The sequence below is a fragment of the Monopterus albus genome, unplaced genomic scaffold (genome assembly GCF_001952655.1).
Source record: "Monopterus albus unplaced genomic scaffold, M_albus_1.0 scaffold47.1, whole genome shotgun sequence".
Classification (NCBI taxonomy): Eukaryota; Metazoa; Chordata; class Actinopteri; order Synbranchiformes; family Synbranchidae; genus Monopterus; species Monopterus albus.
In genome coordinates this window covers 1492949-1510893 of record NW_018127927.1, presented here as the reverse complement: position 1 = coordinate 1510893, position 17945 = coordinate 1492949, and the positions used below count along the sequence as shown (strand labels likewise).

Sequence of the window (17945 nt, the reverse complement as noted above, 5' to 3'; positions counted from 1 at the left end):
TCCCCACCGTATGTGCTTTGTCTTCCACGCTGACAGTCTCTGTGCTGTGGATTACATTGTGTACGTTAGTTCTTTTTGTTCATCTGTCTGTTCTCATCCTCCTGATTCCTGCCATTAGTGTGTATGTTGTACCTGTTCGTCCTGGTCTCCTTAGTCATCGCTGCCCGTCCCTTGTATGTATTATAGACCCTGTTTTGTTGTCATGTTGTGTTTATTCCATTAAACCACCTATTTGGTACTAGCACCTGGGTCAGCCATCTTGAGTCCAACCCCAGTTCTCCCTCACCCTCCTGGTGAGGGGGACTAAACCATAACAATAACACTAACTGCTGTCAAGAATGCAAGGAATGAAAAAGAGGAGCTTCGATATTTTCAGCTTTTGTGCCACAGAGGATCAAATGCTGACATATGCTGCCTAGCCAGATGGCGATACATATGTTGGCTGTAAAATCTGTGAAGCACAGTTGTATGTGACCTTTACCTTTGGCTTCACAATCACTAAATTGAGGCACTTAAGGCCATATAAAAAAAAAAACATACCAGCACTCACTGACTGGAAATTACATGGAGTGTGTCATGACCTACGTAGCCAGGATTTATGTGTGGAACTGTATTAAATTCTGTACAGTCTTAAGTGATGTACTTAATTCTGTTTGTCCTCTAGCTGTAAGAACACTGTATTCCTGGAAAATCTGAATGAGATTTTCAATTAAAAAGGTTTTAGGGGAGGGGTGGTGGTTTCCTGGGGCTTTACATTATTTACTGTACCATATGAACTCTTTTACAAGTCCTGCCATTATCCATAAAAGATTTAATCTTTTACAGTAAAAAGCATGATTTTACAGATCTCCATAGCAGAACCTGATAGTGAGCATGCTTACTGTTATAAATGATCTCTTTGCTGCTACTGATGCTGGTGACTGTGCTTTTGTAATCCCTGCAGATATCAGTGCAGCGTGAGGCATAGAGGGCCAGGACTTTCTGCTAGAAACACTTCAGCTCATATTTTTTACATTAGATAATGCCTTCCTATGAAGGTATATTTTAAAATGAAACATCTGTTTGCCCTTGAAAAAAATAATGTCCTTTTATGTTATTTAAAAAAAATGTGTTACTGTATATGAAATTTCTTTAAAATTCATTTCAGTAACACCTTGCTGTGGTTCCCCACATTGAACCTGGTGTGTATTTTGAAATCTGATTGTGAAATAATTGTTAAATGTTATCACAGGAATAAAAGCTCTTCTTGTTTTTTTGAAATTATATTTCTACAGTTCTTTTTGTATGAAACTCAGGGCTTTCATGTGAAAGGTGAGTTTTCTATTTTCAGCCCAAACAGACAGCGGAACAATGTCTGCCATCCCTCTGACCTTGGCTGTCATGGCAAGTTTCCTGCCTTGTATCACGTATGACTTAACTGTTTGAGCTGTAGTTTTAGTTTAATTTCCTTGTTGCTTTCTGTCAGGTCGAGCTCCCTTAGTTATACATTTAGCTGTCATTTTGTTTATTAAAGTTTAAACTCATTGCTAGACAGTGTCTGCACATTTGGGTCCTTCCCAACCTAGCAGGTACAACATAAGTAGTCTCATAGTCTATAGCGTAGCCTGATGTGCAGCTCTCCTGAAATGTAACAGGTAATGCAGACCGCAACAACTGTGATTGGCTGCATCACATTTCCTCGTTCATGTCTCTCAGTGGCTGGACAAGCATGAAAAACCCCCTCATTCTGCCTCAGTTGGTTCAGTGGTCTCCTCTGAAGTCTTCTCTCTTTTCTGCACTGCAGTCATTTTAGTAAAAGTAACTGTTGTTAGTTTTAATTTCAACATGACTCAATCACCACTGTGGCAAAGAAATGCAACATGGTGGCATAGAACTGCCAACTAGCTTTTTGGCGGTGTAATTGCAGAGCAACACAGACACTAGTGCACAAGTACAAATGCTCACAATGCTGTAGGCCACTTGCAGGTAACATGGTATCTACTGTAAATACACATTACAGTATGTGTTCAGTGGAGGTGGTTTAGGCCTTTACTGAAAATGTTCCCCAGCTGCCTGCCACAGAAAGTGTGCCAGGCTTGGTCAACTGCAAAAAACAAACAAACAAAAAAACAAAAAAAAAACCCTAGGCTGATGCCACACACGCCGGAGGGAGTCCAGCCCAGCTGGCAGGGCAGCGCCTGGGGATCCCACAGGGGGAGGTTACTAGGGAGAGATGGGTGGACAATGGATAGCTACAACTCCACAATAAATGCTGTGTAAAAAGTTTGTAAATATGATATTTGACAAGATTAAGAGTCTGTAACCATGTTAGTGGCTCTGCGGGTCAGCAGCAAAATATTATCATCAACACGATAACATTCACACTGACAGTGTTAACATGTTAGTATTAAGCAGGTGTGTTCATCTTGTTCACCATTAACTGGGGGAAATGAATGTGTGTAATTTTAACAATGAAATGTTGGCACATTGCCATCAAAATTAAAATGTCTCTGAGTGAATGTCTATAACGTTGTATGGCAAAAAAAAAAAAAACAGTACAGTAGTTGTAAATATATTTCAGTCTGAACCAAAAGCTCTGGGCAGTGAAACACCCATCGCTAGAATCACACTGCTCAATTACTTTTTTTTGATAAATTACAGCTTTTTGTAGGATATGTTATAATCATTCTGTTAGCTGTTATGTTGTAAAGGTGAACTCATGCATGAATTCAAGCTGGTAATTTACTGTGTACTAATTAAGAATGTGATAATTAGACATCCCCTCCCCATTGCCTTCTTCAATCCATTGTGGGATTAGATGACAGGAGGATGCTCCATATACAATAGATAAATGGTTCCCCCATAACCACTATGAAGAATATTCAACAGTTTCCATTATATCTTTTCCTCAAAGTTCCAAGCAGCTTCACCAACTCCACACATTCAATTTCAGTCACTCCCAGCACTCAGCAGCACATCAGGTCAGTGCTCATTAGAGCACTTTAGTGGTGGATGAGTTTCAGGATTCTTACCTGTCAAATATGGCACAATCGTCACTCCCATGGGGGGTTGATGCACGCCTAGAGAAAGATGGTGTAGCCTGATGATTTTCTGAGGCGTCACTTTTGAATTCAAGATGCTTGAGCAACAGCAGCAGCAGCAGCTAATGTTTGAGATTAAAAGTTGGTTGGAATGGGAGTGAATCTAAGAAACGGTGTGTTTCCTCCTTTTAAATTCTTATCAGAATTCAACCGTAGTCACTTTTCCAAGCTGCTAACCATTAGAGTGTATGCCACCAATTTGGCATCAGACATGTGCATCACAAAAGCAAGATAGCTTTGTGAAGTGAAATATAAAGTGGATTTAGAATATCCACTTTATATTTCACTTGTGTTGTTTGGCATTCAGGGTGGACGGCAAAGTAAGAATTTCATTGTGCAGGGAAACACATTTCTATACTGTGCATATCACAATAAATGTAGCAGAACTCATTTTGTTTTTAAACCATCTGCAAACTCAAACATCAGCAATTCAGTTCAAAGATTTACATGTTATAATAGAGATCTGGCAGAAATTCATTAAGACCTGTAAAACAGAGTTTGAAGATTAAAATCAATGAAACCCCCCCCAAGCATGTCATTTTGTAGGTTCCAGATATTAACGTACTAGTAGCCTAACTTGTATGGCTTCAGACTGTGGCAGGAAACCGGAGCACCCGGAGAAAACCCACGCAGGCACAGAGACAACAGGCAGTCCTTTAAATGGAAATACATGATATTAATGAGGTTCAGTGATCCCATTTAAGTCAGTTGTAGCTATGCTGTGCAGGTGACAGAGGAGCAATACATTCACCAGCTTAACCAGTTTTTCACTAAGGTCATAACTGGTTGACTTTTCTGCTGGTCCTCATGATGCCCCCATGGTGCTCTTCAAACTATCTTCAGCCTTGCTGCTGCATATGCAGATACAATTTACTCAAACTGTTTCGAACAATATCCTTGATTGGATATTGTTGGATAAACTTACTGACCTCATGAAATAATCCAAACCCAACCACTGAGTAAAAGATGCATTTTCAAAACAAGAACTACTGTATAACTTTTACAGTTACTCCTCCTCACTCAGGTCTTTTAGCCATCAATCTGCCATGGGCCACCTTCATCTTATGCTGCCACCCCGACAGCTCTAGTTACTCATTTCCCTCTAACTTCCCCACTCACTCCACACCTTCCCCACACATCTCGTGGCTGGCAGCAGGCACCCGTGTGCCCAGAGAGACCACCACTACATCTCTTCCCTGGCCAAGTCTGCAATCCTTCGCCTGTCAGACCGGTTCATTGCATTAACCTTGGAGCAGAGCCAATTCACTCACTCACCACATGCACATTCCAGTAACACATCTATACACATTTGTGTCCACACAGGCCTCAAAATCCTTACCCACTTCTTTTTCTTACATTATCAGTCATCAACCATGCAGTACAGTCCCGGAGCAGTAGAAAATGGCTTCTTCATGGTCTGCAACATCTATGAATACCATCATATTAAAAGTAGACAACAGTATTATCAAAGCATGAAAAGGTAGTAGCTTTCATTAAAGCTTACTGATCAACAGAAGGTTTTGGTTATCCAAGCGTTTGCATGTATAAATTGTTCATATGCCTCTGAGAAATGGGACTAAGCAATAAGTAATTAAAGAAATGACTTCTACAAAACATGGCCAATTAATAAACTTTTGCAGGGTAACATTTAAATGCAGACTGTCTCTTGTTCAGAGAGAACATACTCTCACAAAGGTTGCAAGTCTGTTTGCACACACTGAATAAAGTTGTTTAATTATCCATATGCTCGAGGACATGTAATATCCTTGCCAAATGTAATTATGCCATGAGATCAATCTGACCATGCAGTTGTTTATCGTACTCCTGCTATATCCCTACTACAATACTTAATCCCACATTTAAGCCTGTGAAAATAATAATGGCTGATAAATGGCTCACAATGTTTGATGCCAGTTTGTTCAGGTTAAAGTACCTTGTTTCAACTAAGTTCTAATTACAGGATTTAAATAGAGAAGGCAGTCACACTTATTAAGTTTACTTTAGAGTTCAAACTTTAAACATTTAGAAATAGGCCAACAAAACATTGTCTTCCAGTCAAACCTGCCTGAGGTTATCATTGTGCATCATTCACACGACAGTCTGAGGTGCTGATGGATGCAGCAGTGAGTTTCTTGACATGATTAGTGAAATATGACTTGTTAATTTTGGTACTGTGAAATGTCAGAGTTTTGGTCACTTTTTGTGCTCTTGCCACAAATAGACCTTAAAAAAGCAAAGTGTGTGCAAATTTATTTCCTTACTCTAACAGAATATTTATAGTTTGGTTGCTGATAGTGTGACACAAGTCAGTGTGAAAAACTGAATAAAGAATGATTTGTAGACGGGGTCTGTTAGATGACTTAGCTACAATGTCGTGATGAGGATGACTAGACTTTCTACTGATTTTACAAAGTTAAATAAATATAAAACTGAGGAGCTAAATGTATAATCTGGCAAAAGTTGAAATTACTGCTGGTAGTCAATTTCTTTCCATCCAAGACTGTATAGTAATGTGCCCAATACTATTGGCCTGAGGCTGTTTCATGGGGTGTCTAGTTGATATACTGTATGTGAGCCTATCAAGGGAAAGTACATTGTGACTGTTATTATAGGCCTTTTCATAGAAGAATTCTTAAGTAGAAAAATAAGTCCATTCATCCATTATTTATACTGCTTATTCCTGAATCAGGGGCTGAAGCCAAGCCCAGTTGACTTTGGGTGAGAGGTGGGGTCCACCCTGGACAGGTCAGCAGTCTATCACATAAAGACAGACGCAATCACATTCACTCCTACAGGCAATGTAGAGGCACCAATCAACCTCAGCTGCATGTCTTTGGAAGGTGAGAGGAAGCCAGAGTACCCAGATCTGATATCTGATATTTATTTATTGCCCACATAAAAGCGACTTAGCTAGACTGAAGTCATGCCTCAAAATTGTGATGTATTTCCTATTCAGAGCATGCAGATGTATTGTAATCATAATTATAACTGAATATGTGAAATTAAAGCACAGGTGAAGCTACAGAAAGTCCTTAGCACAGAGAGAAAGCTGGTGCACTTTGGAGTCTGTGATCATGCAGCAGTACATGGAGTGACTGTTGATGGTCAGTTACTCTGGGGATTTTTGTTTAATGAAAGATGGTCCTCATTAACTCATCTGTGTTCCACCTACAGTATAGTGGCATTTTCACTACATCACTGTATTGTTCTGCAGGGGATTGTGGGTCATCTATATTAATAACCAGTGGCTGCTAGCACATGATGAATTCTCTAACAAAATGCTACAGAGTGGTTCCTCTTTGGAACAGCTCATTATCTTATATTCACAATTTTCAAGTTCCTGCATGAAATGAGAAACAAAACAAACACAACCAGATGTTGCTATCCAAATATTGATTAAGTCCCAACACAGATCACTGATAAAAACGTTTCATTGTGAAAGAAATATTAAACAGGCAGGTGAAGTCAGTATTAAACTGAAAATCAAATAGAAAGAAAGTCACTTTCAGCTTTTCCTGTTTAGGGGTCGCCACAGCAAAAATGACAACTTGCATGTTGACATTTGGCATGTGTTTTACGCCGGATGCCCTTTCTGATGCAACCGGGGGGGCAGTGGCGATAGCACTGCGCCTTAACCACTAGCCTACCAGGGACGGCTAAACTGAAAATCAAATCAAACCAAAAAATCAAAGCTCAGGAAGTTCAAACTGCCCCAGGAGCTGCTGATACAGTTCTACAGAAACTGTACAGACATTGAGTCTGTCCTCTGCACCTCCATCACTGTCTGGTTTGGCTCAGCAACCAAACAGGACAAGTACAGACTTCAGCAGACAGTCAGGACTGCAGAAAAGGTCATTGGTGTGAGCCTGCCCTCTGTTAGGTTATTTCTTAGTTAGATAGATATGGATTAGAGATCTGTTGTCTATGAATGTTTAGTGCAGACAGGGTGACTAGCTTGGGCTGTTAACTATTCAGCCTGCAGTCCAGACTGCAGGCACGTCAAGGTTACAGGAAAACTGCTGTTAGTGTCAACTGTAATGCTAGTCTTAATATTTGTCTTAATGTGTAAGGTTATGTCCAATTGTTTAGATACACACCACGAAAACAACAGTCACGCACCTTGACTTTGCCTCATGTTTTGGCTAAACGTTATAGCAGGTGCAAGGCTTGCTTAGCGGCTGACGTCACGGTTCGACAGCCCAGAAAGGATTAATCCAGCACGGTTATTTTTTATAAAATCTAAAGCAGTCTCTTTCGTCTCATTGAGAGTTCCTGGTTTGAAAGAACCGGAAGAAGCTACACAGAAATAATAGCTTATACCTCCATGGAGGACCTGTACACCTCATGGGTCAAAACGAGGGCAGAGAGGATCACTGCAGACCCCTCACACCCGGGACATAATCTGTTCTCCTCCCCTCCGGATGGCGTTACAGGTGGATAGAAGATGATTACTACCACTGACAATATATTTTTTCTTGTTGCTGTAAATATCACACACCAAGACAACCAGACACAAGGGCAGTTTCTTTCCCCGGGCTGTCACTCTGATGAACACTTGACCCACATAAGTATGACTGAATAACCCTCAGTGCTATACCTGTAAATATACCTCGTACAGATTATACACATTCGTACAGGTCTCTATTCTTAAGTACTCTGTTTCCAAATGAAAGTCACCTTGTAATGCAAAACATTTATATAAAATCATTTACCTATACTGAAAGCTGGTATTGATAATTTGTTTTAAGTCAGGCCATAGCATATGACTCACATAATCATACTCAAAACATTCAATGATCCCTCGTGCCTTGTGGATGGGGACACTGTCATCAGGATAGAAGTGTTTGATCACAGTATAAAGGTGATCACTCAGAACAACTTCGTATTGATTCGCAGTGACTCTTCCCTCTAAGGGGACAAGTGGAGCCAAACCTTGCCAACATCTACATTTATTATGCTTCTGCACTCATTCATTCAGGTTTTTCCTGTACTTTGTCGGCCATTGACCTTGCGACTGCTGACACAAACAGCAAGCTTTCACACCGATGTACACTAAAGTCATGTTTACCTAAGTGCTTCAGTTATGGAACAGTATCAACGTTTTATGTGTTTCTGACTTTTTACTCCTTCTTCCTCTTTCCATTTCCATTACAGGGCAGTAGTTGGACACAGAGAGCCATTACCTGATGACAGCAAAGACAATATCACCATTTTTACCCGAATCCTAGACAGGCTGTTGGACGGCTATGACAACAGGCTACGTCCTGGGCTAGGAGGTAAGCAAGATTCTATGACAGGTAAAGAGATAAGATTTCAGACTACTCATTGAAGATAAAGATATAAAATGTGTTTTTCCACAACAACGTTCATTCTCTAATAAGATGCTGTTTATATTGTTATACAGAGTGAAAAACATTACTTACTGTAAGTATACAATACTACATAAACTGTACTACATAAATCTGCATAAATGCATGAATCATCACATTTCTAATCTGAAGTAATCCAGTTGTCTGTACATTCACAAACACAATACATTGCATCTAATTCAGCAGTTGAGTTGAGTTGAGTTGAGTTGAGTTGAGTTGAGTTTGAGTACTGTTATTGAGTACTGCATTGTAATACATGGCCAGATGTAATCAAATGTACAGTGGGCTAAAAAACAGGACTCCACTTTGTAGCCCAGAGCATTTGTGCATTTTATCACTGCTGTTATTCTTTGTCTTGCTTTTATTTATAGATAAGCTAAGATTTAGAACTATGTACTGTTCCTATATTGCTGGAGGATGTACACAGGGAAACATCCACAGAAACATTCAAACTTCCTGTTTACATCCTTATAAACATTTTTATAGTGCAGATGTGGGTTGGGGTTTTTCAGGAGGTACAGGTGTATCCTGTTTGTATGAGGGAGGGCCCACAGTGTCAAACTTGTAGATAGAAGACCATTACTACCATTGACAATATATTTTTTCTTGTTGCTGTAAATATTAGCAGACACCATGCTGCTAATACTTGAAATTGTTCTTTCCACTAGTAGCTTTTTCACTTCATGGATCCAGAAAGCCACTCACTTGCTGACTGATGACTTATTTGCTTCTAACAGGCATTAAGAGACATGGTAACTCATATAGACACACATTGAAACCAAGACCAAGGCATATGTTGTAGAAATATTTGATCTTCACAAACTGCATGTTTTCTGTTTTTTAAGTGATTTTTTATTATTATTAACTTTAATAGTTTAACTTTTTTATTCTTCAGGAATATGAAATTAGAATCTTATATTTTACTGAAGCAGTGTAGGCTTGTATTAGGACTATGTCAGTGTATTACAGCACAAATACTTTCCAACAGCAAATCGCTGTTTGCAAGAAAGTGAACTAACTATTATGTCTATCTATAATGCAAGAATACTGAAAAACACCATGGGCACTTCTACTGCAAATGGAGTTGATATTACATGTGCTAGTATAGTAGGTCATTTTGTGTTTCAGATGAATCTAAATTAATCTTATTTGCAAAAATACATTGTGAAATGATAAGACGTTAGTTCTAAATGGGCTCATGGTTTACAGTTTACATCTCAATCGCCTTAGCACCTGCACACAGATACACCAGTTGGGTTCCTCCTCAGTAAAGCCAGCATGCTCAAAGTCAAATACCTCTTCCTGCACAAGAACACTACTACCAATCTTCCTCTTGCTGGCAATCCCCATGCCCCACCACTCACAATTCTGGAGAGAAATAGCCATGTGAAACCATCTCAGACAAATAGACTGGATAGAAACTAGAGAAAACCCATTTAATTAAATTTACAGGCACATCTATTAGCTCTGCCCTATGCTCTGGTGCACCGTTGTAAACAGAAATGGGCCGACTCATTCCGTTCCCCCGCCTATATGCCTGCCATGCAAACTGCTGACTTGGTGCTGTGATAATCACATACTTGTGAAAGCAATTTGTGTCACAGGACTGATTAATGTGGATGTGGATCTCCTCTCTCAGGGGGGCCCTTTGCCAAAGGACTGGAGACTTAACCTGTTGGTGGTCATTTACATCTGGGACACAGTTGAAGCTAAGGATCTGTTCACTTTTGGAGAAAAGCCTCATCACTCTAGTGTAGTTGCCACAGCGCTGGGGGTGGCTATTTGTCTCACCAATGGCCCAAAAGCCTACATTACACATTTGGCCCAGAGGAGCTGATTCAGCCCACACTGAAGAAGGCAAATTTTTGTTGTCAGGACTGTCATGCCTCGCCCCACTTAATGCGATTTTAAAATAAAAAGTCAATCAGCACATTTAAAAGTCTTGACTAACTTATTGTATATTGATGAAACTGACTGCTGGTCAAGAATCATCTATTATGACAAAACAAAAGCAATTATGGCCCTTGTAATATAACATAATGTATACAGGTAGTTATAATTCAAAGCCTTGATAGACATGCCAGATTCATACCACAACAGACTACATCATGTCTAATGGCAACAAAGTGTTGAGTTTCACATTAGGAAACATCTAATGCTGTTGACCCAGGATTATGTTCTTAAACCTGCAATCACGACAGCAATGACAGTTTTGAGAGAAAGGAATCCAGCTGTTTGGAAGGGCACTGAGCTTTTCAGTTTTTCTCTCAGTTTTTGGTAGAGATGCAGAAGAGCAGTAAAGATGCCTCGCTTACACTTTTCCTGTGAAGCAGCTTAGTTAAATGCTAGCAGACAAACTTCACTATCATGTACACAAGCAAGCAACTTAACAAAGATGGAGCTGTAGCCAAGCTCTACGTTTGCTGACTGCACTGTAATGTTTTCTGTTCCTTGTTGTCTCTTTCCTCAGAGAGTGTGACAGAAGTGAGGACAAACATCTATGTGACAAGTTTTGGGCCGGTATCAGACACAGACATGGTGAGTATTATTCTCTCCCCCTTCCCCCTCACTCTAATCAGCACTGAGTCATCAAATCTAAGTAGGTTATCAGGCTCTATTCAGTTGTAATTTGTTTAGTTAGACATATGTACTTGGACAACATTTGTCATTTTGGATTCTGCAGCCATGTGGACCTCCTTTGCAGAATAATAACATTTAATTGTAGCTAGGATTGCACACATTCCCTAATCTCTTCATCTGCATTTTAAAACAGCAGATACCATACTGGTCAGATGGTCAGTGAACATGATTCAGAGTTTGTTTGCCAATATTACAGCTCCAGAACAGCTTCTCCCTAATTATCTTTCACTTTCACTAGATATGTTTTGTGTTTTGATATCATATCAGATGTTTAAGAGAAAAATATATGGCAATATTATGGCACAGCAAGATTTATACCAGGGATATAATTGAATCTAGCAATGCAATTTCAATTGTATCAACAATCATTATTTTCAAAATATAGCACTGAATTTAATTGGAGGCGACAGTGGTGTTGTGGGTAGAGCAGTTTCCTTATTCTCTGTTCTGTTGGTTTTACACAGCTAGAACTATGTGCGCACACACGTACGAACGCGCACTGACACAATTAAGTAAATGCAAATAGAGCACACACACAAATCATATTGATATAACACACAATAGTGATGCACACTTTATCATTTCCAGTCTTTCTGCAAGTCACCCTTGCAAAAACTGTGGAAAAATAGTGAAATTTGGATGAATTTGCATGCACGGTTTCAAAATGTTCGTGCGTCACCATCTTTTGGTCAACTACTAAAATTGCATTTTGAGACCCTCTACTTTAAAATGGTGTATTGCTTCAGGGCATTGAAATATGACATGATATGATGTATTTGGCATCAAAAAAAAGCATTTTTAATGGTTTTCAACGGTGAGTAACAGTAACCTAGGTACATATGTGTGAGTATTTTTATTCATTTTATTTTTATTTTGCCATTTTAGGCAAATTTAAGGAAGTGAGACCTCAGTTTTTCAGTTTTAAAAAAATAAATAACCTGTAGCAAATTTGAGCTACATTCATTCAACACAGCCAAAATGGCTTGAAAAATAAAATACAAATGCTACCATTAGTCAGCTAAGGCCCCATGAGGGTTAATAGCAAATGGTCTGAATTGCTTAAACTGGTGCCTGTTAGATGACTGGCTCAGTGTTTCTTTTGAGCTGAGAGAATAATAAGAACAGTTGCAGTTGGAGCGTAGAAAGGGGCGAGTTATTTCCATGAGTTATATGAAGTACAGTTGGCCTTTTTGACACTGCTGAGTTATGGTCCTCAGGGCCAATAGAGGCAAAGTTACAGTAGGTCAGGGTCATGTGATTGTGTTTTCTGGTTCATGAGTTTTTGAGTTCAGGATGAGCTGGATGCATTATTATTGCTGAGAGTGTAGCAGAACATTTTCAGAGTACTGAGTACTGCAGTAAACAGTTCTGGGAAACAAAATCACAGACCAGTTTTCTGGGTCAGTTAAAGAAGAGGACATAACTAAACCTGGAAGTATTTCAGAGGTGGAAAGAGGCTTTACAGGTGGAAAGAGGATACAGTATTTCTTTGATGTGTTCAAAGGAACATTCTGTTCTGGAGACAATTCATTAGAGTTTAGCAGATTCATTTCAGGCAGCTATCCCTTCACTAAATAAAGTGAGGATAATCTTTAAACTTTGCCTGTGTCATTATTTTTTTTTACCAAAGCTAGGCATTTCCCCCTAGATTACTATAATGAGTTGTTTAATAAACCTTGTTAACTCTTTAAATTGAAAGTGCTCTATTGAAAAATAATATTCTACTCTCACCAATCTATAAATACTGCTTTGGCAGTAATGCAGGCTGCAGCAATGCATTGTTTATCACATTTATTTAGGCATATGTTTTAAATTAAATGGGACACATGAGAATTAAACAAGCTACCTTTACCTTAGAGATCACCATTATTGTTTTAGCAAGGCCTAGAAGTAAATGTTCCCTCATATAGCACTGGCCTGTGTTTAGCATTAAATACCAGATGATCAATGCCAAGGAGCACTGGTGAGTCACAGGTGACCATGAATTCAATATCTGTTATGTTATCTTCAATAACATTTTTGCTGTACTCTAATTTCATGCAATAAATAAGTTACCAACAAGGCTAAGAGCAACCTAATGGTTCTGTAGGCTTTACTTTATATGCTAACTTGCTGATGTTTAACAGGTATAATTTCTACATAGTTACCATCTTACTTTAGTGTTTTAGCATGCTAACATTAATTAATTTGCATTACAAATACAAAGAGAATAACTGACAATGATAAGAATGTATTATAGGTTTTTCTGGTGTTTGGTGATCCCCTGACTTTCTCATCTAGTGCCACTATCAGGGGACAGTTTCTATTTGATTACTTTGATTTATGACCACAGTCATTCACCCTGAGAGGAACAAGAAAGCACTGTCTGGGAGCTGTGGTATTTTGACCTTGTAAGATAAGAAGTTGGGGGATCAACACTGCCATCCCTAGAGTCCCTCTGCTAGCTTGGCTAAAAATCTGAAGCATTAAATGTTTGGAGAAACAACTAAAACTGAAATCTTCCTAGAGAGGGCACACTCTATACCCTAACCACCTCATACTTTATTTTGTGTACATCCAGTGGTCAAATTTCCCATCCCTAGATCATCAAATGACCCAGAAATGTTTGCTTCTCTCCCACCCTGAGGGCCAGCCGTTCAAGCATCACTTGGGCCTCAATACGCCAAAACGTCTTTGTTTCTGCCCCCTTCACTCTCTCTCAGAACATGTATAGAGTTCTATCTTCTTCACATGCATGTAGTGTCACAGCACATTTTTCCTATTTTGTGGGTTTGACAGATCTGTTCTGATGGAATGGAAAGTGATTTAGACTTTTACAGGTATTGTATTCTGTTGAAGCTTGCTCTAACAAAGATGTCAGTCATGGCCTGATCACACCAGGATTGCACAATGTCGGGGGTAAGCATATCTGAAATATTTTCAGCACACTGCAATATGCTGAACTGTGATATGTTTCAGTAAATATATACTATACTATAATCTATCTTCTATCACAGTACTATCACAGAATCAGTCAACGTTTTCCACAGAAATAAATTCTCTAAAATAGTTGTTAAAATATTCATAGTGGATTACATGGCTGCTTGTATTTAAAAATGTGTTACTTGTGGTGACAAGCCCAAAAAGAATTATCAACCAAGTCTGCTATTCTCCTCAGCACTAAAAAGCACTTCAGCATCTTTTAGCTCATTGTTTTGTTTTAGATTGTACACTACCACATTTCTCTCCAAAGCTGGTGAAAACCAAAAACAGAATAAAAAGTGTAGTGAATGTTGGCTTTATATTCAACATTTGACCAGAAACACAATGTGTAAATAACACATGTAAATAATGTTATAGGAACTGTCCAACATTTTTGAGGACACAGCCAATTACTTTATAAAACTTGTCTTGCCTGGAAGTAAATACTGTAGCCAAAATTAAAATACTGGGTGTGTGTCAGTTTTAGACAAAATAACCAATTTGATTTTCAATATTGTATGGTTTATTATTTCATAGAACTAGGTGTTTAATGTACTTTTACACATATTTCAAATGTGCCAACCCACTCTTAATCTCTTCCCCAGCCAGGCCTCCTGTCCAAAATGTTCTGACTAGAGAAAGTTAAGAAAATTATTTTGGCTCATGTGAACATTTTCTACTAAATTCAAGAGACTACACACTTGTATGCATGTACATAAAATGTTGTCCCAGTAACCCAGTTTCAAGAGAACAATTTGCAGCTAAGTGCTAATTAAATGCTTTTATGTTCTATAGGTCTATATTTAAGTATCTAGTCCTTAGATTTTAAAAATGCATTATGTTTTTACTGGCATAAGTGAATACATAAAAATGTTTACTGTGACACTATTTGTTTGCTGCTATCTGCTGATTACATCTGTGGAACAAACTGTTAGTTTTTGAAGTGTGGCACTTCGAAAACTAAACACGTGCTAAAACACATTTATGCCTCTGAGCTGCAGAGGCCAAGGAACTCTGACGATAATCAGAACTGGTATGGGATTCACAACTCATTGCATGAATCACACACGTTACACTACCACCAGGGAAAGGTAATCAGCACATGAGAAGTGAAAGAGAATAACTGATGACTGGAGAGCAAGAAGGACTAGTAATTAAGACATTAATCAAATCTTTGACTAATCATTACAGTTCCCAGAGTGAAGGTCAGAGGAGCCCAGTCAAATTGATATGCTGCCTCCAGGAAGTGGTTTGTATCACACCACCCCAGCTAATCAGATGTTATCTCTAGTCCACTGTGTATTGTCAAAAACAAGGTATTTATCACACATTTGTACACAGTGAATTGGGGGAACAACTTTCCTGCACAATTTAATATCTTGTCAGGGGCACAAAATCAAGCCTGTCAACCCTGTTGGTTAATGTAGATTAACAAAATTTGTATGTCAAGTTGTAAGGCCCGTAAGACAAAGGTAATGTTTTTACATGCATTTGTTTGTTGGTTGGTTTGTTCACAACATATAGTAACTCAAAAAGTAATACATGGATTTTGATGAAATTGTTTGTTAGGGTATGGCCCACAGAACAATCCATTACATTTTGGCAGTGATCTGGATCATCATTCAGATCCCAGATTTTTTTGAGGATTTTCCACCATTATGAGATAGGGCCAGTTTTCAGTATTTTTGCTTCTAACTCCATACATAATGGCTACAATGCTTGGACAAAAAATGCAAGAAAACATCCACATAAGAGCTACTACAGATCAAAGTATGATTTGGATCCAAGTAATATTTCAGATCTACTATCCTGAATGTTCAGATATATAGGGGCTGACAGAAAACTTGTTGCTGTTAGACAAAAAATAAGATACAAACTTACAACTGACAATTATAGCTGAAACTCTGCTGGTTCAGTTGGTGTCAACAGATTAGATGTATCTTCAAAAGTTACTGAGCTGGATCATTAAGAAATCTGCCATTTCTGAAATATATTTTTTTTCATTCATTCATTCATTTATGTATAACTTAGCCGTCCCTGGCAGGCTATTGGTTAAGGCGTAGTGCTCTTTCCGCAGCGGCCCGAGTTCGAATCAGGGTTGCGTCAAGAAGGGCATCCGGCGTAAAACACGTGCCAAATGTCAACATGTGAGTCATCAGTGTGACGATTCACTGTGGCGACCCCTAAATGGAAAAAGCCGAAAGTGACTTTCTATGTATGTAACTTTCAAACTAATAATAATAATATCAATGCGATACCAAATGCAAGTGGTAGGTTTTTGTGGTCAATGAATTATAGTACTAGGGTCAAACTCCATCCATCCATTATCCATACCACTTACCTTGAACATGTTGAACATGTGCCTATCCCAGCTGACATTGGGTGAGATGTGCAGTACAACTTGGACAGGGGGTCAAATTCTCATGGCATTATTGCTTTAGGTGTAATGGCAGTTTAGGGACAGTGAGCTGCTTTGATGAAGGTATGCACTGTTGGGCTGCTGTCTAGTTTATTTGGTCTGAAATTTCAGTTTTCTGAAATGAGCAACTTGCCTGGGGTACTGATTTGTTTTGGTATGTGTGTGTGTGTTAATTTACATAACACAACTATATTGTATGTCAATATAAAAATATGAACAAATAAAAAGGGATGTATGATGGTCTTGAGTCAAGTCAAGAATCTTTGTCATTATGCATAGCACAACGAAATTTTTTCCAGCAGCTTTCAGCTTAAAAAACATTATTTACATACCACACAAGTCAATATAAAACAATGAGCAAATAAAAAGGGATGTATGGGACCGATCAGGTCAGCAGCATGTTAGCAGCAAAAGAGTGTAGTTATAAGGTGCAACTCAGTGCAAATCTCAGTCTTTAGGAAGAGGTGTGAGCATGGGTGTCTGTCTGCAGAGGTCCTGTGCGCCAGTGCTACATTGGATGGTGTCCATTTTGGTGATGAGGTGTCTTTGGCAGCCAAGAAGAAGCACTCAAATAGGTATCCACTGAACAATATATTAAGCAAGCAGCTGTTTGCAAGCAGCTGAGATCTCCGACCAGCACACTTCAGCTTCCTGAGGAAGAAAAGCCTTTGCTGGGCTTTCTTCACCAGGTAGGATGTGTTCAGAGACCAGGTCAGGTCAAATGTGATGTAGATGCCCAGGAATTTGATGTTATCCACTTGCTACACCACCTCCCCGTGTATGAGAAGAGGAGCATATTTTGTCTTCCTGGACCTCCTATAATCTACACTGACTGCCTTAGTCTTGTTGGTGTTCAGGACAAGATTGTTATCTGAACACCACCTTGTCAAGTGCTGGATCTCCTCTCTGTAGTGAGTCTCATCATTGTCTGAGATGAGACCCACTACGGTGGTGTCGATTGCAAACTTCACAACTGTATTTGTGGAGTGAATGGCATCACAGTCATGGGTAAACAGAGTGAAGAGAACTGTGCTGAGCATACAGCTCTGTGGGGTGCCTGTGTTCAGGACCAGTGTGGATGATGTGCAACTTCCAGTTCTCACCACTGTTAGTGAGAAAGTCTTTAATCCAATGACACATCATTGCAGGTTGTGCAGTTTCAGTGCCAGTTTGTCTGGGATTAAAAACTGATGGGAGTAACAACCGATTCTTAATCCATAGGTGTTGGCCCACCCTTTGCAGCTATAACAGCCTCAACTCTTCTGGGAAGGCTGTCCACAAGGTTTAGGAGTGTGTTAATGGGAATGTTTGACCATTCTTTCGAAGCGCATTTGTGAAGTCAGACACTGATGTTGGACGAGAAGGCCTGGATCACAGTCTCCACTCTAATTCATCCCAAAGGTGTTCTATCGGCTTGAGGTCAGGACTCTGTGCAGGCCAGTCAAGTTCCATGCTTTTATAGACCTTGCTTTATAT

At 39.2% G+C, this 17945-nt stretch overlaps 1 protein-coding gene across 3 annotated transcripts in view; it reads left to right on the top strand.

Moving 5' to 3' along the window:
- The window catches only part of gabra3 (gamma-aminobutyric acid type A receptor subunit alpha3), a 98588-nt gene that overhangs the window by 48580 nt on the left and 32063 nt on the right, over positions 1-17945 (top strand). For all 3 annotated transcript variants that reach the window (XM_020600504.1, XM_020600506.1, XM_020600505.1), the window contains exons 3-4: positions 8235-8356; positions 10920-10987. In XM_020600504.1, coding sequence (XP_020456160.1) covers positions 8235-8356; positions 10920-10987 — 190 coding nt within the window. The remainder of the gene's footprint in view (positions 1-8234; positions 8357-10919; positions 10988-17945) is intronic.